The sequence below is a fragment of the Nelusetta ayraudi genome, unplaced genomic scaffold (assembly GCF_046127955.1).
Source record: "Nelusetta ayraudi isolate G7.1 ecotype Tasmania unplaced genomic scaffold, CSIRO-AGI_Nayr_v1 ptg000119l, whole genome shotgun sequence".
NCBI classification, from domain to species: domain Eukaryota; kingdom Metazoa; phylum Chordata; class Actinopteri; order Tetraodontiformes; family Monacanthidae; genus Nelusetta; species Nelusetta ayraudi.
In genome coordinates, this window is record NW_027466169.1 from 83,004 (window position 1) to 105,000 (window position 21,997).

The window sequence follows — 21,997 nt, forward strand, 5'->3', positions numbered from 1 at the left end:
TCACAAAAGGAACCCCTGCGGCACACAAAAACTGTGCCTTTTCAAAGGTGTTGCTAGGATACGGGGTCGGCGTGAAGATGAAATCTTTTCTCTCTCGCCCTCCCTGCAGCTGTACACCTCGGACATTATGTCCCAAGTTATGGGGCGTGAGCTACAGTAATGCAATCTCACATCACCGTACAGTATCCCTTAATATTTGTGAGGCTGGCAGTCCTGAGCGTTGCAGTGAATACATTTTTTTGGTGCTTTTTTTTTTTCTTTTTGTTTTCCCTTTCTTTTGCCTGCTCCGTCACACCACCAGCCCCTGTTCTTCTGTAATGACACTCTATTTGTCCCGTCGGGCCGCTGAGATCTCAATCCCGTTGTCACACCTCCGAATGAATGAACGACACCTCGGGGGCTGCGCTGGGGAATCAATAGTGCCTCCGTCATGTTCAATTACACCAATCAACACACAGCGGTCCGGCCCGACAGCGCCACCACCCCCAAGGATGGGAGGAGACGTCTGCCACTGCCTCGTGTCAAAACCGGCTTACGGCTCCGTCTTGTGTGAGAAGACACGATTTGGAAGACTAATTCTAGACGCTCGCTGTGCTTCACTCTTTCCCAGCTAAGTGGGGAACAGCTGGATAAAGGCACAGTGCGGCCACAATTGAGATTTTCTCCCCTTCTCCCAGATGCCGCTTTTGTGGATGGAGGCTCCGGCGAGTTCTCCACCTGTCTGCCTCCTGTGTGTGTTTCACAGAGGGAAAGAGCTCCGCCCAGTGCCAATAGAAAGAAGGCCATGTAGTCCATCAGCTGAAGAAGAAAACATCACAGGTCTCTATGCTGCTCGTGTGACGTCATCCAAGACAACGCGGAAGTCCAGCTTAGGCTAAAATATTAAGATTAGCACCGTGTCTTCAGTCAACATTGCAAAAAAACGTCAGCTTTTAACTCCTTACATCGATCCATGATCCTTTTCATGGATGATGGACACTCCTTATTCTGTCCCCGCTTGAGTTGATTTTTTTTTTTTACTGATTTCCTGGTATTTCCATAGTGAACAGTGTGGCTGGATCCACTCTCACCTTTTCTGTAAAACTGCAGCAAACAGTCAAACAAATATAATCATCATCACCCTTCACAGTACTTCCATGCAATTCAAATGTTATTCTTATGTACTCGAATGTAAAAGCTACTTAGCAAACTATGATTAGCAATTCTTAAAGGTATTCAATTCTTAAAAGTAATCAAAACTTCACTCAACATGAAAATATCCACCGAGTCAACACCCCCAACATCGCTGGACAACAAACAAGCGCGTCAGCATCTACTGATAGTAATAGTGGCATCAACAAGAGCGTGAACTGCACACAAACTCCAGTCTGTCACAAGCAAAATGCCAAGCAAAAATGGAACGCAAAGTCGACCATTCAAGCAAACAAAGTGTCGTTCCAGCACACTGCTGGTTAACAGCACATTAAACGCAACATAGTTCAGAGATGATCTCCGGTCTGCGATGAATCTGTGATTGGCTTCCAGGGTTTCCTGCAACTGATTGCTCCCAACGTGGGAATCAGCTTCTGCCTGATATCGTTGGCTGTGTTAATTATCTGCGGGTAGCAATTTGAAAGGAGCTATTCATTCAGACGCTCTCACTCATCACGGAGGAGCGTCGACGCTCGCCCTCCGCCCGGCGGGCGCATCGAGTCAGACAGCTGTTGCCTCTGTGGCTCCTGGACGAGGGGCTGAAAGCTGATGGTTGCTGGTGTGGTGTCAACCCCTCGGGGCCAGTTGGCACGTCGGCGAGACGGCCGCTCAGCTAAACGGTTCCCCGGCGTTTCCTTATGGCCGCTGTCCAAATGTCAATCATCAGCTCTCATGGAGGACGCGCCCGCAGCGCTGACAGGAAGCAGGCGCTCTGTGTGGACGCCGCAGCGCCGTCTGGCTCACGAGGGCACGAGGTTGACCCGTCGAGGGGAGGCGCAGGCGTAAAGTGGGACAGAAACAGACTGGCCCCTTTATTAGGTGCTCCTCGGTACCAGGCTATGTTTTGCCCTCGGACCAGACATCAATATTGTCAATAGAACATCTATATTATCCGATCTGATGATTTTTCAGCCCGGTGCATGGAGTTGCTGCCACGTGATTGGCTGTGACTCTTTCCATTACTGACCACCTGATTAAGCAGATGCACAATCTCCCTGGTTCTTTCCATCCAACAAAACTGTGTGTGTTAACAGCCCCCCCCCCCTGTCTATCTGTCGTCTAAAGGTAAACCAGGCAGTCCTGCTAATGTTTCATCGGCTGAGCTCCAAGCTGTAGCGCCACCAGGTGGTCCTCACGTCAACATCATGCTGCGCCTCCTGCTGCTCCTCCTCCTCCTGGTCCTTTTGTACTCCCCTGCAGGTGAGTAGCACCTTCGATAAGACAAAGGCCACAATCCACAGAGAGTGGTTGCAGATCACTTTCAGTACTTGGCCTCGACAACCTGACAGTCAGATTGCTATGTTTCTGAGGCTGAATGAAAACTCACACTCGAAATTATTTTGTCAGTAGCAGCAGGTTTTTCCCTTTCATTCCATGCGAGCGGCACTTAGAAATCAAAAGCCCTTTTCAGCCAGACGCTCTTTCTGCCGACGCGTCCTTCATCTCAAAAGTGTCAGCCTCCAAAAATAGAGTTTGAACCGCAAGATTCAGCTGACGGTTCAGCGAGTGTGCAAAGAGCAACTACAGAGAGAAACAAACTTTGATTTGAGTTCCGTGTGCTTTTTATGCACCATGAAAAGCGCACAGGTGGCAGCTCGTGTGGAGACCGGAAGCTATGCCGGAAGTGAAGTGGAGCCTCCGAGGGACAACTTTGATTAGGCAGGCTTGAAAAGAAGTCGATGAACAAGCAGTCGTTATTACAGACATACAATAAAGTACACCAACAGTCTAAACTGCTAACTTTCTCCAGCCTGCCCCTTTAAAGTGCTTCTACGGCTTAAGTCCATCCAACCAACGATGTGTTTCTTGCGACCAAGAAGGGTGGTCGCAGGCGTGCTGGAGTCTGGTCCGGCTGTCTTGGGGTGAAGGCAGGGTTCACCCAGGACCCAGGACAGTTTGGCTGACTCAAGACCGTTCCTTCATCCTGCACCGTTCAGGTTCCCAAACCTGAGGCTATTTTCTCTCCTCCGTGACCCGTTTTAGATGAAACAAGACGGTGGAGTACCGAGGGAATCCCTTTCCTTTTTACAACACAACTTTTATTTTTTTTAGTTTTTAATAGACTCTTCAATTCTGACTGAATTCAGTGTTTTTCTTTGGTAACAACTAAAACTTGGCACAGGCAAGACACTTTTACTGAGGTAGACTGATGAAAAGCTCACATGCACTCTCTCTGCACACTCTTGGTGTTTAGAATTCACTTGCTCAGCTTGAACCTGTACGGCTGCAGGTTGTTGTTGTTGTTGTTGTCAAGAGCAGAACATTGACATTCCTGTCCAGGCCTGAAGGGAATAAGGTTTGACTGTCAGTGCCGCTGTATTCTGGTTCTGATTCTTTTCCAAAATCTGCACCAAAGTCTTCGTGTCACTTTTAAATAAATAAGTTAAATAAACTAAAGAGTGCGTAGTGGATTCCAGATATGTTGCTGAGGAAAATTGTGAATTTCGCAGCCACAAAACATAAAAAGAACTGAAACACCACAACTGCACTCACACTCAATAATGTACGTTTCTATGTTTTCATGTTAATGTTCTGTATGCTTACACTAATGTGTGTTTTGTGACCGTAGATGCATCGGTACCAGGGGAGACACCTGACTTTTACGAAGGTAAGGCTGATGGTAATTAGAGACGCATGAGCTTTAGAAGAAAGTAGTAGAAAACAGGAGATGTGCTGTCGAGTACTACTAAAGGTACATCTCTATATATTTGTACCTTTTGTATCAAACAGCAATAATATTGGTAATAGTTCCTCCTCGGTCTGTGTGAGGAAACACAGGGCAGAAGTTGCATTTATTTTAAATACGGTCTTCAAGCCAGAGACGAACAAGCTTGCTCCTGTTCGTCTGCAGGTTGGTGATGCTGCAGCCTTGGAGTTGAGACAAGGAGGCGGGCGGTGATTCACAGCTGAAGCGATGCCCCTAGATCTTCCCCAGCTAGGAAGAACACTGTGACGGCCGCGATGCTAGCACGCATTAATGCGTCAAATCGATTCTCACTGACAATCCCACCACTGATCCTCGGTAACGGAGGCTAAAGGACAGCACAAAGCCTTTTCTGCTAAGTCACAACCCTCCAGGCTTGTCCGCCATTCAACAAAGCAGTGAAATCAACAGGAAGAAATAAGAGGGACACTGCCGAAGCTAAATATTGGCAGCCGGTATTCACTTCAGTTTCTCCATTGTCATTCCAAAGAAAAGCCAAAGCAAATGAGCTTCAGATGAACAAATGGCCAACTCCCGCCCACCACATGCCCCGAGGTGATAAAACTAATATCCCTGCCCGTCAACATTTGTTAAGGGACGGCCAGTGACAGGCGGCTGTCTTTCTTATGATTCACAATAGTTCTGCACAGAGGGGAAATCTGTCTGGGGGTCGTGTTCCTTCTCACTTCTGCTATTTCTGGATGTCTTCTGCTTGCGGGTGCACAAACATTCTGTTCAGGATGGTTGAGGTCCAAGGCATTTGATTGCAGTAATGGGTTAGTCCAAATCGAAGGTGGTCACTGATTTAAAAAGAAAAAGATAAAAAAAGAAAACTAAACAAGCGCTTTAGACTGTTGTTAGCATATTAGATAATGCAAAACAAGACACAGTATTTAAACCCACCATATATTAAAGTGAGCTGCTGCAGGAAAGACAGGAGGCGGAGCTGCAGGTTGCAGAAATGAAAATGTCAAGCTTCTCTTCTGCAGCATCAGCATCGAGATAAAGAAGGAGTCCACCAGAGGGATGGCGTATGTTAGAGATGTTTTTGGAGGTGAAGCCAGAGAGGCCAGACTGAGACAGTTTGGACGTGTACAGGGGAGAGGTAGTGAATATCTGGGTGAAAGGATGCGGAGGATGGAGGAGCCAAGAGGAGAATTATGGATGTCGTGATGAAGAGGAGGTGAAGTTTGTTGCTTTGAGACAAGAGGGAGGAAAAGACTCGGGTTGGATGGAGGCAGATGATGGGTTGTGGACACCCCTGGAGGGAACGGCCCAAAGAAGAAGAAGGACCCCCAACATATCATCGGCTGTCACCAATTCTGACAATTCTGCAGTAATATTGGATGTTTGAAATCATGTTTCAAAAAAAAAAAACAACAACAACCAAAGAACTGCCAGAAGAGGTGTTAACAAATTTTCTTTTCATTTCTATCCGTGCGTGTGTGTATGTATGATCTATTCAGTAACACAAGAAGACTGTCGGCTGTGTGTAAAGTGCCTGACTATATGATGGTGTGGCTACAGTGGAGGAGAGGTTGCCAGGCAACCAACGGTGGAAAAGTTGCGCCCAGCCGGGAGATTTTTCAGAAATAGAATTCTCCCGTCTACTCTGCCAGTGGGAAAGTATAGAAAAGCCATTTCTCAGAGCAGTAATTCCCTGAGATCGAGGGTTCTGGAGACGTTGGAGTCGGGTCGGTGCAATTTTAAACTGTTGCTTGACAGTGAAACGCTCCGAGGTAGTCAGTCAGAAATATAAACTGAAAGTCCTGAGGTTCTACGTGTTCAATGGTCAGTGTGCTGTATGCCTGTAGCAGTGCACTTACATGTAATGCAATGTGGAATTCTGGGAGAGGTGACCAGGATGACAGGCTGTGTCATCACAAGCTAAACTGGCCGAGAGGCCTCTTGATTTTGTTGCTTAGCAACCGGTTGTGATGATTTCCAGTGGTTGATGGATCCAGTGAGGTGATGAAGACCCGTCTTTCTCTCGGTGTTGAGGGTTGATTCTTTCCTTCCAGACAGACGGACGAATAAATAAATAAACGGCTCGACCCCGTGGATAATTCGGGACGCCACCGTGCCTCATTAATGTGGCTCAAGGGCTTGTGGGTAATTATTGCCGCGCTGTGCGTTCAGCGCTGCGAGGAAACAATATGCTGAGTGTCCCACTTGGACTCTCTCTGGGTCCTGCAGACAGACGAGAGGGCTGCAGATGTTGCCGAAACACGCAGCTGTGGGTCAAGCCACTGTCACCAGGCAGGGGACCATGACTTTATTGGGCAGCCGAGGCAAATCCGGGACTATTTAGCACGTACAGTAAGAGCGAGTTAGAGTGCAGAAAAACATCCGCCCCATTGTTATTTTAGTCCCAGCGCCCACACAAGTCACGGCTTTTGGCTGCAAATTCTAAATTCACCTTTTGCAGGTGTTCACTGGTTAAGCTGCTGCAAAGGGTTGTCGTCGTTGACACTGGCTTTGACTCTTCAGGCAGTGTGCAATGTTGCGTATTTGAAAAACATAATTGGTTCGTTCCTGACAATGAAAGTCGGAATCCTGGGAGGTGTCGCTGCAAAAGTATTTACACGCACGGACAAATGTGAGTCTGCAGAATGCACGAGCACACATCCAAGAGACCCTTTTACTCAATTGAACACCGCTAACGTCGGCCAACAATATGTTAAAACCCTCTCTTTATTTCCGTCTCCGTCCAGTCGTTACTTTCCGTTGCTCAGATAGTTTCAGTTTCAGCCTGAAGCGGCGGTGCGTGCGCTCATGGCCCCGGCCGCTCGGCCTCATCTGAGAGAGGCTCTCCGGGAGGTCGAGAGACCTGCCCAATGGAGACGCTCGTGGAAGGTAATCCAGGAAGTGCAGAAGGAAGTGGAGCGGAGGGATGGAGAGAGGACAGAAAAAAGAAAAAAAAAAAAAAAACAGAGGGGAAAACGGTCAGAGACAGATCGAGCGGATGAAATGAGGCGGTCCGAGAGCTACGCACGCGCGTGTGTGTGTGTGTGTGTGTGTGCGTGTGTGTGTGTGTGTGTGTGTGTGTGTGTCTGGAGGCGAGCGGCTCCTCATGTGGCTTGCTTCAACACTCCCGTACGCCATCTGTCACAGGCGGCGCTACAGGAGAGAATCCACTGCAGCCTCGCCGTCCTCCCCTCCGCCAGCCCTTCCAACATTCATATTTCATATTTAAGACGGCACAAAAAAACGGAGAGAAAAAAAAAAAGCGGTTTATCTGACACCCCATGTAGAGCAGCCTGAGTGCGTCTGCAGAATAAGGTCAGTATGCTGCTGCCAGTGACGAGTTCTTCTTCAACCCCGGTTCCCTCTCGTCTCGCCTCGCCGCTGCTCTTCAACTTCTCATCCTGCTCTCTCCTTCCCCGACCCTGCTTAATTGTCCTGACACCGGCCTCCCACGATGTCCCATTTTTTTTTTTTTCCCAGTCTCTCTCGCCCGCTGGTAATTCAGCATCCTTGGGATTTGCATAAATGTCGAGCACTTGCACATGTTTGGCTGCTGGGACGTGTTGAGTGGGAGCAGGTCCCGTCCTCCGACGTCTTAATGAGGAGGCTGCGCTTGACTCGCTGCTGTGGTTACATGTCTGCCCCCCCCCCTTCTTTTTTTTTCGGTTCCTTTGCCGAGGAGGCAGATAAGCGTCTTCCGTGCACGCCTTAATGCACGCTTTATTTCTGGCCTTATATTTTGGTGCGTACAGCACATCTTCCTGATTCGTACCCGCTCCCAGATTGCGAGCATTAATGTTTCTCCCGTCCTTTTGTCCAGGTGCGAAGAGGTGGCCTGCTGTGTGCCGCTCACTTTGACACCTTCAGGAACAAACAAACAAACAAACAAACAAACAAACCAACAAAAAAACCCAACATCCTGGCTGAAGATGGAGCCGAGACAGGATATTGCGCCCTCAAAAAGCCAGATTTCACCCATTGAGGTGTCAGCTGTGCACTCTTTGAACTCAAAGAGACGTGTGCACGCGCGTGCACGCGCTCCACATTTGTATTCCCCGCCAGTCACCTACGCACGCTCCCGCTCTGACAGAATAATCAGCGCTGGAGAACATTTGGCCTCGCCGCCGCTGGTTCGCAGCCCCGGCTTTGTGTTTACGTCGTATTCACGTCGCCGCTCGCGATGCCAGTCGCTCCTAATGAGTCATCGGGCGCAATTGTTGACGTGTTTCACGCTGATGATGATGATGAGAGGAAGGCTTTTTTTTATTTATTTATTTATTTGATTTTTTTAATCATGACTTTCTCTTTTTACTTGCTCCGACACAGTGAAGAGAGGTTCAGATCCAGTAACATCTTGTTCTATCAGCACCGTGTTCTGTGTCTCCGTCTCTATCTATCTGTCGCTGTGATCCGTCTCTGTCGAAATAACAGAGCGCCGACAGAGACGTTGGGTGAATCTCCTCCGCAGCCCAAATCGATGGAGCCGCCAGGGCTGAAATACAAACACATTCAGGGGATATTTATTTATTTTTACAGCTTTTCACACCAGAACTTTGCTGCCTGACGGATCTGGAGCACATCCGGAACATCTGACCCAGCGAGTTCTTGTTGTTGTTGTTGTTGTTGTCGTTGTTGTTTGTTTACGCTGCTCTCCGCTGCTTGTTGTGTGCAGATGAAGCCACAGGTTACGGGCCGGTGTTTGAGGAACAGCCGGTGGAGACCATCTACCCCGAGGAGTCGCCCGAGGCAAAAATCACCATGAGCTGCCGGGCCCGGGCCAGTCCACCTGCCACATACACGTAACATATGTTCTTCTTAAGCACTGCGTCATTACGACCCGCTGCCAACTCTGTGTGTCTCCCAGCGTTTCAAATCTCTCGGCCGATATTTCAGCCTCGACTGCCTCGACCTCCATCCACCTCCCGAGTATAAGACACGCACGTGAGATCGTACAAAAGCAATCCTCTCTGTATCAGCTGTCTGTTTGGTCCCTCATACCTTCGACAATTAGAATGTCAACGTGCTAGAAAATCAATGAGCAACTCGGGTTTCGCTCCTGGAGCGCCAGCAATGCTCTAAATGTGATTCCACCTCATTTTGCAGCCTAGAAAAGAAAAAAAAATCAAAGTGTTTTGCACGATCCGATTCGATTTATATGTTAATGTATGTAAATTGTGTTGCTTAACAGCCCTGAAATCAGGTTCACAGTCTAAGAGCTCAGTGTTAGATTTAGGAGGGCGGGGGGGGGGGAATTAGCAGAAGTTTAGTACAAAGCGTTGAAAAGTTCACCAGGGTCTTTTCATCACAATGTCATCATCTTGTGTTTCTTCTAAAAAAAAATAATAGCCAGCCGTTTGCTCCGGATTGCAGGTCTTTCTCAGGTCTTTCTCAGGTCTTTCTCAGGTACATTATGGAATTCGCCCCAAGTGCGACCGACACAACCAAGTGCAGCTGCACTGTGTTCTCCACGTTTGACAAGAACTCTAGGCTAAATCCTACCGTCTGTTTGACTGTCAGCTTTACTGAGGACCACCTGAGCTGAAGTCGTCAAGGACCCTCTTTTGCACAGACAGTCTGGGGGGGGACGTGTTGTCGCCAGGAAGCGTTGCAGAGAGTGAATTTTCCACCTTGAACTCTTGTTTTCTCCCTTGCAGTTGGTTGAAAGACGACATGGAAGTGGACCTGGACAAAGAGTCGGACCATTACAGCATGATGGGCGGCAACCTCGTCATCAGCAACCCCGTCAGGAACCAACACGAAGGAGAGTACACCTGCGTGGCCACCAACACGTACGGCACGGTGGTCAGCCAGCGGGCTTCCGTCCAGTTTGGCTGTGAGTGAACAGACCGAGGGCCTCGTGCAGAGCCTCCACAACACGCCGCGCAGCATCAGAGATCTGCAGGCGGGCTCTGCTCAGTGTCTTGTCAGCACGCCGTGACCTCTTTAAAGCCGTGGTCGTCCTTTTACTGATATCAGACGCGGGATGTGCTGGAAGCTTTTCAGCATCTGGAGAATCTTAAATGTCCTTAAAAGCTTTTTTTTTCTGTCTCTGGCTTTTTCAGACCTCGATCTTTTCTCATCAGAAGAGAGACTGAAGGTGCAAGTGAAGGAGGGCCAGGGGGCCGTGCTTCTCTGCGCCCCCCCGCCACACTATCCAGGTATTGCTGCTTCACTTTCAGTTGGAAACCAACTTTCTTTCAGCCGCATGATAAACTCATGAGCTACAGTCCTGAAATGAACCGCAGACCATTTGTCCCCTGCAGGCCTGAGAGTGACTTGGCCTTGTCAACGTCCTCGTCACAGTCACACAGCAAACTCCCTGTGACTCTCTTTCTCTTCATTTCTCAGTTTTTCTGTCTTGTTTGATGCCCTTGACAATTTATAAACGCACAAAAATGTTTTTTCCCCCAATGTAACATTTAGTCTAATTCAGCGTGCCAGTATGAGGGCTGTTGTTTGTTTCCCTGCTATGTGGCCTCATTTTATTCCCCCCCCCCCCCGTCCCTCCCCCCTCTTCTCATTTTGTATGATTTCATATTCATGTTGATGCAAATCAGTCACCAAGCATTGTCAACCGTAAGTCTCTGCAGAATTACCTAAACCCATTCAGTGTGCTCATAATGCCTCGCGCCTGAGAGCGTTATTAGATTCCAACAGAAAGGTCAATGGATGGTTGAATAATAAAATCCGCTGCTTTTGGTTTGCATCTATTCAAGATGATTCCAAGCAGATCTGCGTCGCACCCGGGCTCCTCTCAGAGGCTCGGCTGAATGGCCAGGCTTTGACTGACAGCTGGTGTTTTTGTTGCCTCTTTTACTCTCTCTCTCTCTCTCTCTCTCTCTCTCTCTCTCTCTGTCCCTCTCTCTGTCTCTCTCTCTCTCCCTCTCTCCCTCTCTCTGTCTCTCTCTCCCTCTCCCTGTCTCTCCCTCTCTCCCTCCCTCTCTCTGTCTCTCTCTCTCTCTCTCCCTCCCTCTCTCTCCCTCTCTCCCTCCCTCTCTCTCTCTCTCTCCCTCCCTCCCTCCCTCTCTCTCTCTCCCTCTCTCTCTCTCTCCCTCCCTCTCTCCCTCTCTCTCTCCCTCCCTCTCTCCCTCTCTCTCTCTCTGTCCCTCTTTCTCTCTCTCTGTCCCTCTTTCTGTCTTTCTCTCTTTCTCTCTCTCTGTCCCTCTCTCTCTCTGTCCCTCTCTCTGTCTCTCTCTCTGTCTCTCTCTCTCTCTCTCCCTCTCCCCCCCCCTCTCTCTCTCTCTCTCCCTCTCTCTCTCTGTCCCTCTCTCTCCCTCTGTCTCTGTCTCTCTCTCTCTCTCTCCCTCTCCCCCCCGCTCTCTCTCTCTCTCTGTCCCTCTCTCTCTCTCTCTCTCTCTCTCTCTCCCTCTCTCTCTCTCTCTCTCACTCAGCCGAGCTGTCATTCCGATGGATCCTCAACGAATTCCCCACCTTCATCCCGCTGGACAAGCGGCGCTTTGTCTCCCAGACGACGGGGAACCTCTACATCTCCAAGGTGGACTCGTCGGACAGTGGCAACTACTCCTGCATCGCCTCCAGCCCGTCCATTTCCAAGAGCGTTTTCTCCAATTACATCCCGCTGGTGCCTCTGGCTGAACGTTAGTGCCTGTTTTTACACCCCGTCCTCGTTTCCGCTGTAAACAACGGCGCGGGTTTAAAAAGCTTTCACGCTCGGTTTGGAAAAATGATCTGTGAACGCGTCTAATGTGTCACGCTTTGCAAAAGCAGTGGCTGAACGACCGCGTGTTGTAGCCAGCGATTCTTTCCGAGCAAGTGCTTCACCATCGAGGAAGCTCACAGTGCGTCTCCACCTGGCTGAAGCAACATCAGCGGAGCATCCAAAGGAGCTCTGAACTCAAACAACTCGCAAGACATCATCACTTTCAGACCAGTGATGTGGGGGACGACATGGTGCATGCACCGCCCTGGAGAGAAATCCTAAACCATAGCAGCGCACATGTGTTAAGGCCTTGCGTGGTTGCACTGCTGTGCACGAGAGGCGTAAACACAAAAGAGAAGTATTTCAGCTGTTTTTTGCCCTTCAGGGTTCTTCCGAGCATCCTCCACCAGCTGCTTTCTTTCATTGTGTAGTTTACGGTTACGTAACATTCTTTGCATAGCGCTTTGAGTTGTTTTACCGTTTCACTTTAACTTTCCCTGCGTAGTATATCGTCATTGAAATGCAATGTGATTTCCTTCAAAACAGACCATGCCACTCTTTCAGTGTGGTGATTTAGTAGTTGGAATTTTTATTTATTTATTTATTTTTTATGAAAGGTCAGGAACGGAGCAGCGTGCCCATGTTTTGGGCTCTCATGCATACACATGCATATTGTGCAAGGCCTTCTGGGTACGATGTGTCGCGCCTCTGTCTCTGTGCAGATAGGACACAGTCGTTGTTTACGCCGTTGTGAAAAATAATTACGGCCCAAATCTTTCTCGGTGTTTGTGAAGCCGGGAAAGAAAAGCAAGGAAACATTTTACCTTTTCGGGGAAATATGTGAGTTAGTCCTCACTGGCATGTTCAGGAGACAAGGAGCTCCTGGAGGTTTTTGTGCTCCAGCTGTGCCGCCAAACATTTCCTGCTAGAGGGAGAGAAGGAAAAAGAAAAGCCTTCAAAGGTCAGATGGAAATGTCTCAGCAAGCGGAGTGAAAGCACCCCGTCCTCTGCTCTTTGTGAACTTTTTTTTCCCCACCCTCTGGGAAAATGTGTTGCTCGCCCATTTAAATATAAAAGGTTCTGATGAGTCACTGTGGAAACGGAACGTCTTTCCCCGGTCTTCCGTGTTCATCCCAGAAAACCCGGGTCTGCTTGTGTGTGTTGCTGTGCAGACTTTGATTTTTTGATTCGGCCCACCTACAAAGGTCTCGTCACGCTGTGCTTCCTGTGTAAAGTAACACATCTGAGTAAATTAACCAGGACATGCATTTTGTGTCATGTGACCCACTTAGCAAATGGCATAAAAGGAAGAAACGGCATCATGACTAAAATGAACAATTGACATCATATTTTAATATATTCTGCGTTGCTTCTGGCCTTGCGCTCCGGGACTGAAACAGCGCGGTAAACCCTGCTGTGTTTTGGCTCCTCAGGTCCCATCAGGAAATACCCCGCCGACCTGAAAGTGACGTTCAAAGACACTACGGCCCTGGTGGGGCAGGACGTCATCCTGGAATGCTTTGCTTTGGGGAAGTGAGTGTGTGGCGTGGCCCTCAAGTGCAGTCACGGCACTCACAGTTAAAAAAAAGTGCACCCTTTAAACTGACGCTAGCACGTTCAGTTTGATATGTAGTCTCTTTTTAAAGGTCACACAGTGGGGTAGGTGTAAAATGAAGGCCACGGGGGAGTGGGGGTGTGGGGGGGGGGGAGCTGGACAAATTGCCCGACTCGTGATACGAGCCGCTGTGTGGGACTTTCTCTGGACTCTCATGTGTTGATATTTGAATGAGGACAGACCCAGACGGTGTAGCTCCTCCCCCAGCTAAATGATTGATGAGACTCGCTCCGAGGGCGATCAAGCTCGGAGTGCAGCGCCGCATATCCAAAACCTGCCTTCATTTCTCTGTCTGTCTGTGGCGTGTCCTGCCCGCCTGCCCAGCCCCGTGCCTGAGATCACCTGGAGGAAGCTGGACGGCGAGCTGCCACGCGGCCACAAGGTGGAGACTGCGGGCGCTCACCTGCACCTGTACGACGTGCAGGTGGAAGACGGCGGCACCTACCAGTGTGAGGCGGTCAACTCCAAGGGGAAGGACTACCACAGCGCACGAGTGTCTGTGGAAGGTACGCAGCGTGTTGCGGAACCGCCATGACGACATCGGCGACGTTGTTTCCCGTACATTTGGAATATTGTTGTTTTCACACGCAGTTTTTTTTTTTAAATTTGTTTTTAACCAGGTGCACCGATTGCATGCATTCTAGTTACTCTGGCAAGTGAATAAATGCATTTTATTTTGAGGTGAGGTCTTATTAGTGAGTGGATGCCTGACTTGCTACACCTCCGCTCCAGCCTGAGTGCAGGATAATCGCTGCTTATCCTGCACTCTGGGTCGCAGGTGGTGCTGCAGTTGATCTCAGCTGTCTGCAGGGAGAAGGCAGACGAGTCGCTAGTTTATCGCAGGGTCGCACAAGAACAGGCAGTCGGCTTATAACTCACACGTGCATGTCTTTGGACCATGGGCGGAACCTGGAGCCGACCAGAAGGCCTCTCTGCAGCCTTCTCCTCCCAGGAAGCGGCGAAGCTGACCGGATCGGATCGGATCGGATCGGATCCGGCCAGCTTCCGGTGAACGACGACGCCCCCTGAACAGCTCTGATTCTGCCCCTGCCTCTGCAGCTTTTCCTGAGTGGGTGGAGCACATCAGCAGCGCGGAGAAGGACCTGGGCAGTGATCACACCATGTCCTGCGTCGCCAGCGGCAAACCCCAGCCTCACATTCAGTGGCTGAAAAACGGAGAACTGGTAACGCACGCACGCACGCACGCGCCCGCTCATCTCCGCTTGCGCCTTGCTGCCGCACCCGACAAATGTAGCCGTGGCGGTTGAAATCCACCGCAAGCTCAGGTGCTGTCAGGGAAAAGGTTGTTATGGAGCCTGGAAAAGTATCCAGGGTTAGGGTTAGCCTCGGGTGGAGGAGGATTCTGTTCTTAATATTCTCTAATTAAATGTCCTCTCACTCAAATGATGTCATTCCTATCTGTCCTGCAAGGTGCCAACAGTTATTATCACTCTGACTTCAGCCAGCTGCTTCGTAATAGAATTTAAATGATTTTAAAGTGAGATACAAGAAAAAAAAAAAAAAAAAAGAAAGAGGGGAAAACTCTTTAACTCACTCTTGCATTTTTCTTCAGCTCGACAGGAAGGAAATGAGCTTCCGCAGCCTGACGTTCGACGACTCGGGGATGTACCAGTGCATAGCGGAGAATCACCACGGACTCCTTTATGCCAACGCTGAGCTGCGAGTGTTTGGTGAGTCACGCTTCTGGCTGGAGACGCACCGCAAAGAGGCTGCGTCAGATACAAAGGTCCCGTTTTTTTTGTTTTTTTTTAAGCTGACTAGTTTGAGCTCATTCAGGACGTTTCCAGTGCAGCGTCAGCCTCCATCATGTGGGGCCACTTTTTAATGGACAAACTTTGGGTGTGAAGGTGGAAGTGGAGGGAGGTGCACAATAGGGTGTTACACATTGTTTTTACCCGGCGATATGTGATGGATAATCCACACTGTCTCCCTGCAGCCTGTGCGCCGACGTTTGAACGCAACGCCGTGAAGACAGTCCTGGCACCGAAGAACGGCCGAGCGCTGATCCAGTGCCGGCCCAAAGCGGCGCCCAAGCCCGCCTTCTCCTGGAGCAAAGGCACCGAGCTGCTGTCCAACTCCACAAGGTGACGCTGCAGCCGAACGGATCTTAAAAAAAAAATCTCTAACAATCTAAGTTGTCATTTATGTCAGCGTGAAGGTTGGCGAATTATTGATGGAGCCGCATTATGTTTCGTTTTACGTCTCTATTTTTCATCCTGAGCTCCACTGAATCAGGCTCTCGTGAATAACTGATTTAAAAAAAAGACTCCTCTGCGAAAGAGAACATTTAGCCCCGTGTTTACAACCTCCTGCAGACATGCTGGAGTTGAGCTTCCTGCTGAAACTGCTACTGCTAAGACCTCCGATACGTTTGGAAGAAAAACAAGGTGGTTGAGGGGGCGGAGCCAACACCCGAGCATGGGTTGGGCTTTGCTGCAACCTGGTGCCCCTTGTGACATCACATAAGGCCGACTTTGAGATGGAGCAAGAACTCCCTGAAAGCTGCAGCGGAATGATGTGGTGCCGATGCTGTCTGTCTGTCTGTGCGTTAAGTCTCGCCCTGTTGTTGTTTGTCACTTTAACGGCTGCGCTGTCCGTCCGGCTCGGCGCTGAGCTAATTCCAGAGGAGACAGGAAGTGTAAAACCCTGGCCTGATGCGTCTCACTGACAAAACCAGCCTAATCTGTCAGGCTCAGAGCCGCCGCACCCCCCCCCCCCCCTCCCCCAACCCATCTCACACACACCCTCATGCACCACAGTCAGATCTACAGAGGGGGAGGGGGAGGGGGAGGGGGGCGGCTGGCGGGGCAAAGACTACTATGCAGCGTGTGCTTTACTAACACCGTCAGCTACAAGCGGGCTGCGTGGCGGTGTTGGGGGGGGGGGGGCTGGGGTGGGGCTGCTGGAACGATAGCATTTTCCATGCATGAAATAAGAAATAGCATGGATGAAAATGAATCAAACACCGCCGCCTGTAGCTCAGTTTAATCCCACTGCACACTGCCGACAAGTTTTCAAGAGCGCCCATAGAACAACACTCGCTGGACTTTTGACCTTCGCGCCGCGCTGAATATTTCATAAGAGACGGCGCTGGTTCGCCCGCCGCCCTGCCAGCAACTCACGGCCGTCTCTCCTCAGGGTGTCGATCTGGGAGGACGGAAGCCTGGAGATCCTCAACGTGACCCGAGCGGACGAAGGCAGGTACACCTGCTTCGCTGAGAACGACCGGGGGAAGGCCAACAGCACGGGATCCCTGCTGGTCACAGGTGACGAGCAGCTTTGGAAATTTTTTTAACGTCCCGTCCCCCCCCCCACCCCCCCCCCACCCCCACCCCCCCCTCTGACCGACGCGACGCTCTGCTGGCAATCAGCGCCGTCGCTCCGGGCCTCTCCAAACACTCCTGACCTCCAGCTGTCTGCCGCCGCTGATGAATTGCAGCCTGGATGAAGGCGAGCTGACTGACTGGCAGCGTGGAGGGTGTTAGTTGATTTTTAGAAGACACTCCCGGAGGTGGAGTGGAGGAGGAGAGCCTGCTGTGGATGGGATGGGATGAGTCAAGGACTCGGTCACGCTCCATTGGAGAGGTGACGTGAGTTACAAACTTGTCAAAAGTGGTTTGATTACAGGCAGGAAAAAAAAAATCTGTAGAATTCTGATTGGATAGAAACCTTTCAGGACATGTGTGTGTATATACATGTATATATATATATATATGTATATACACACACACACACACACACACACACACACACACACACAATAATAATAATAATGTGTTCCTCTGACTTTTATTTTTGCTGCAAAATCACAAAACATGTGTCATCATCACAGGTTTTTATTTATTTATTTATTTATTTTTCTGCTGGATGATTTCTGGATCTTTTCTGCCCCCTTCTGGACAAAGACACATATTAACCAGCTCTGTGTGCCTCTCCAGCTCCCTGCGCGCCCCCTGATCTGCCCTCTTTCAATGGTCGTTGACCTGAACTATTTCTGCAACTGAAATTTCTTTGCACCTTGGATAATGTTGCTTTGGCCGGACAAACCTCTCTTTTGTCACCTCCGACCCCCTCCCAACACGCTGTTGTTTCCCTTCCCAGATTCCACCAAGATCACCTTGGCCCCCGCCAACGCTGACGTCAACGTGGGCGAGAGCGCCCGGATGCAGTGCGCCGCGTCACATGACTCCTCTCTGGACATCACCTTCGTGTGGTCGCTGGACGGGCAGGCCGTGGACCTGCAGGAGGACAGCCAGCACTACGAGCGCACGCCGGTAGGACGTCTCCTTAATAATTATTATATATTTATATAGTTATTAAGCAAAACGCCGCGTCATTCGATCAATACAAACGGATCATTCTGACTTTCCCTCAGAACAGAGCCTGGAGGTTGAGGTTAGGCTCTCTTGAGGTCATTATTTTTTTCTTTAAATACTTTGGTTTGTGCTGCAGTATTTCTGTTGGAATACCTGCAGTGGAAAAAAAGCAGCAGGCTCCTTCGAGCGACCACGACCCCGTCTCGCATTCCTTCCGAAGTGGGACAGTGTGTTGTATATCTGCTTCGTGGCAGTTTGAGTTAACATCCATTACTATTGACACGACCTGCACTTTGTGTCTTCGCTGCGGCCCAAGCCCCCAGTTAGTGGTCGGCATTCCTCATTTACAGTCTGCCCACTTGGAAAACCCAGAGTCTGATTGATTATCCCTCGTGTTCATCGATGAAGAGGATTTTCCCTCTTTATTAAAAAAGAAAAAAAATCACTGGTTTGGCTCTGCTCACCTCTGTTTTTGTGGCAACAAAAAAAAAAAGTCACGGTGACTCACAGACGTCGACTTCGGAGCCATTGTGCGCTTTGAAGGTCGTTCCTTTGCGATGTTTTATGGTTTCACTTTGAGAGTGCTGACACGGTGATGGATCTGGGTTTTTAAAGACAATAACATCGCCGCCACTTCCTCTGAATAGAACCCTCCTTGGTCCCAGTAGAGCCGTGCTGCAGGGTGATTTCAGGTCACCAGAATTCCCCCTTTCCCGTCTTTTTCTTGTGCTTTTAAACTGTGAGACACGTTTTGTTTTTTTTCTTCTTTTTTTACGCTGCTCCGCACAGAACGGCAACTCGGACGGCGAGTTGCTCATCAAGAATGTCCAGCTGAAGCACGCCGGCCGCTACACCTGCACAGCACAGACGCCCGTCGACAACGTCACTGTCTCCGCCCAGCTGGTTGTCAGGGGTGAGTCATGAGCGCTGCATTTACTGCATTTACTGCGTTTACTGCGTTTACTGCATTTACTTTTATTTTTTTTGGGGGGGGGGCATCACAAACGCTGAAAGCACTCACTTCTTTCAGTGTAGCTGCCAAGCAGGAGAGACTCATTACCTCTTCAGTGGTTGAGTTTTACACTTTTTTTTAATAGTTGGAATTATATTTGATATTTGATTTAATTTCATCATGCAATTTTTTGAATATGTACAACTTTTTTTTTTTTTTAGCTATTTTTTTCTTATCCATTCCAAGTTTCTCTACCAACTTTATTTGTCACGCTATATAAACACTGGATGGGGGGGTGGCGGAGGTCGGGGGGGGGGGTGGATTAATTACTCACCATACATACTTCACGTTTTCAGTGGAGGATGGTAAGGAAGAACTTTTCTTCTGAGTAGAAAAGTCCACTGGGACTTCCTGTAAGTGGGAAGGAGAGGAGAAATGTTGTGTTTCTTCATGCAGGAAACAGAAATCTGCTCCCGTAGCTCTAATTGTCTCCCAGCCGGGGAGAGGTCAGCGCAGCTTCTCCTCGCCGTGCTCGCCAACGTGATGCCTTGAAGCACCAGCCACATTCACTCCTGAAACAGCGCAGGGTTCGGCTCGATCACGGCCCTATGAGCCTGCCTGTAGTTTGCGTGTCTCTGTGATGAGCTGCTACGCCTGGTTGCGATCTTCATCGGAACTGAACATCGCCACGCTGCGGCCACCGGAGTGAAACCTGTTGCTTTCACAGCCACTCCTTCATCCGTGCGTGAGATCTTTGGTACTCTTTGGCGTGATGGGAGCCCAGCAGATTTCCATCTCTTGACGGCCGTGTTTGGATACGGAGGGCTACCGCCGCTGACTCGCTGTTTGTTCTCAGGGCGGCGTGCAGATATCAACACGTCCCAGTTAAAACGGACCGCCCGTCGCTCACACGCGCTTCTGCACCTTCCCGGATGATCTGTCGGGCTCTGTTTTCCTTTCCCCACCGTCACCACTTCCTGATGAGTGAGAGCTGATGCCTTACAGCCCCCCCACCCCCCATCCCCACCCCCAGCTCCCCAGGTCCTGAAGCAGACCTAGTGTGAGCAGACAAAGGGGCCTCTTTAACTCGGAACCCAAGAAGCCGGGGGCCTCGATCTGGTTTGCCGGCGATCCCTGCCGAGCCCCGGGTGCCGAGCAGCCGCTGACAGATGGCCAGGTGGAGGCGCAACGGCTGAGCGAGGCGCTCCCCTGAGTGGAACCACAACACAGGGCCCAAATGGAGTGCCAAATGCCAGCAGAGGGGGGTTGGGTGGGTGGGGTGGGGGGGATGAAAGACGGCCATTAATCAAGGCAGATGAGGAAGCAGATCCGCTTCACCAGAACGCAACCCTGCACCTGTAGCTCGTTATTAGCCCGGATTAGCAGTAAAGCAGGAGGGCTGCTTCTCATTGCAGCAATGCCAGGTGTTGAAAAGCGACTGTGTCGACTGCGCCGGTAGTGTTTTCTTTTTTTCTTGCCCTTTCTTTTCTCCTTCTTTGTGAAGACGTCCACTGAACTGTAAGGAACAGATATAGACGTCCGTGTGCTCGCTGTCCGAGGAGAGAGGAGAAGCGCAGAGGCCGCAGCAAATCTGGGTCTAATCGCCTTCCTTGACTCGGCTCAAACCCACGACTTTGGAAATAATAAATCCTGTCTGATTTCTGCGGCTGCTGGGCCGGGAGGCCAAGCCTGACAAAGTCTGGCTTTTCTATTAGCGCGACCTTCTCCCTCCAGAGTAAGAACTGGAGGGGAGGGGTTGGCGAGCAGGAGAGAAACTCTGGGCTGAAAAAAAAAAATGAATAAAAAGAGAGAGTCAAGCGTGACTTCATGCACGTCAATCTGTGCTTGGATCAAATGTTTGAAGTGTTGAAAAGCAAGGAGCAAAGAGGAAGTGGACGTATCGTCGTCTGTTATCTCTGCAGACAGGGACAGGGCTTTCAGTCGCTGGCCGCCACAGGAGGGCGTGTGTGTGTGTGTGTGTGTGTGTGTGTGTGTGTGTGTGTGTGTGTGTGTGTGTGTGTGTGTGTCAGGGGGGTTTCTGCCTGAATGAACAAGACTTTTTTTTTTAACATGCACTGGAGGTCCGCGAGTGTGCAGCGCTCATCGCCCTTCCGCTCGTCTCTCTCTCTCACTCTCTCTCTCTCTCTCTCTCACTCTCTCTCTCTCTCTCTCTCTCTCTGTCTCTGTCTCTCTCTCTGTCTCTCTTCTCTCTCTCTCTCTCTCTCTCTCTCTGTCTCTCTCTCTCTCTCTCTCTCTCTCTCTCTCTCTCTGTCTCTGTCTCTCTCTCTGTCTCTCTCTCTCTCTCTCTCTCTCTCTCTCTGTCTCTGCTCTCTCTCTCTCGCTCTCTCTCTCTCATTCTCTCTCTGTCTCTGTCTCTCTCTCTCTCTCTCTCTCACTCTCTCTCTCTCTCTCTCTCTCTCACTTGCTCTCTCTCTCTCTCTCTCTGTCTCTGGTGGCTTCTTGACGCCCAGGCCCCCCCGGCGCCCCGGGTGGCCTGCGAGTGATGGACAAAACCGACAAGAGCGTGGCACTGCAGTGGAGCCGCGGCGCCGACAACGGCAGCCCCATCTCCAAGTACAGCATCCAGTACCGCGACTCCTCCTCAGGGGACTCCTGGACGGCGGCCACCACCGGTGAGTCAGTCAGTCCAGCACCCAGCAGGTGGCTCATTAAACAGTCGCCCCTCCCGCTTGTCTTTTGGCGTCGCCTCGAAGACTTCAAATATACCCAACAGGGGTTTAAAGAAAAAACAGAAAAGAGAAATAAGACTGTGATGACCTCTATGAAACCTGACTCACTCCTTTCCCTGCAGTTCCCGCCGACGTGGAGGGCAACGAAGAGTCGGCTATGGTTGTGGGTCTGATCCCCTGGACCGAGTACGAGTTCAGGGTGATCGCCACCAACACGCTGGGAACCGGGGAGCCCAGCAGCCCCTCGGCCAAAGAGAGAACCACGGACGCCGGTAAGCGCCGCGGCCCTCACGCTGGGCCGCTGGAGGTAAACAAGATTTATCTTCCCTCCCGGGACGTCCTGGGAGTCGCTCGCAAAAGGTCATGGAAAACGACGTCGCCCTCCCCACGTCCCACCGGCCGCAGTTGGGCTTTCCATTCATCATTTTATTATAGCACTGTTTACTTGTGTTTAGTGTTGCTGTAGTTATGAGTCAGCACAAATCCCATCATGCTGCACTTCCTCCAGGACCGGCGCTGCCTGCCAAGCTCAGCCGCAGAAACCTCGACAAATGAGCACTTTGCTGAAACTGTATACAGAAATTCAATTATAAAATCGAAATCGCAGGCCCACGGTGACCTACGTTGAAAAACAACACAAAAAACCCAAAACAGTTGTTACTCGAGAACAGAGGCAAAAAAAAATCAACGAGGACTTTTGCCTCTCCGGCTCCCCCGGTGGCAGAGGTCCAACACTGACGTGGAGGTGTTGCGTTTGGCAGCGGGCGGCGACACCGATATTGTGTTTGCGAGAGGGGAGGATGTGTCGGCGCCACTGCCAGGGATGGCTTCTGCAGCCTGTGTGGGTTGGCGTTGTTTGTGTGGATTCTGTGCCTGCGGCC

At 50.3% G+C, this 21,997-nt stretch overlaps 1 protein-coding gene across 3 annotated transcripts in view; it reads left to right on the forward strand.

Moving 5' to 3' along the window:
• cntn1a (contactin 1a) overlaps positions 1 to 21,997 on the forward strand; it is a 60,953-nt gene that overhangs the window by 29,106 nt on the left and 9,850 nt on the right. For all 3 annotated transcript variants that reach the window (XM_076049621.1, XM_076049620.1, XM_076049622.1), the window contains exons 2-17: positions 2,257 to 2,391; positions 3,761 to 3,799; positions 8,535 to 8,661; positions 9,517 to 9,695; positions 9,925 to 10,020; positions 11,254 to 11,460; positions 12,956 to 13,055; positions 13,462 to 13,643; positions 14,197 to 14,321; positions 14,711 to 14,828; positions 15,095 to 15,242; positions 16,297 to 16,424; positions 17,260 to 17,432; positions 18,264 to 18,387; positions 20,898 to 21,059; positions 21,239 to 21,388. In XM_076049621.1, coding sequence (XP_075905736.1) covers positions 2,337 to 2,391; positions 3,761 to 3,799; positions 8,535 to 8,661; positions 9,517 to 9,695; positions 9,925 to 10,020; positions 11,254 to 11,460; positions 12,956 to 13,055; positions 13,462 to 13,643; positions 14,197 to 14,321; positions 14,711 to 14,828; positions 15,095 to 15,242; positions 16,297 to 16,424; positions 17,260 to 17,432; positions 18,264 to 18,387; positions 20,898 to 21,059; positions 21,239 to 21,388 — 2,113 coding nt within the window. In that variant the 5' untranslated portion in view covers positions 2,257 to 2,336. The remainder of the gene's footprint in view (positions 1 to 2,256; positions 2,392 to 3,760; positions 3,800 to 8,534; positions 8,662 to 9,516; positions 9,696 to 9,924; positions 10,021 to 11,253; positions 11,461 to 12,955; positions 13,056 to 13,461; positions 13,644 to 14,196; positions 14,322 to 14,710; positions 14,829 to 15,094; positions 15,243 to 16,296; positions 16,425 to 17,259; positions 17,433 to 18,263; positions 18,388 to 20,897; positions 21,060 to 21,238; positions 21,389 to 21,997) is intronic.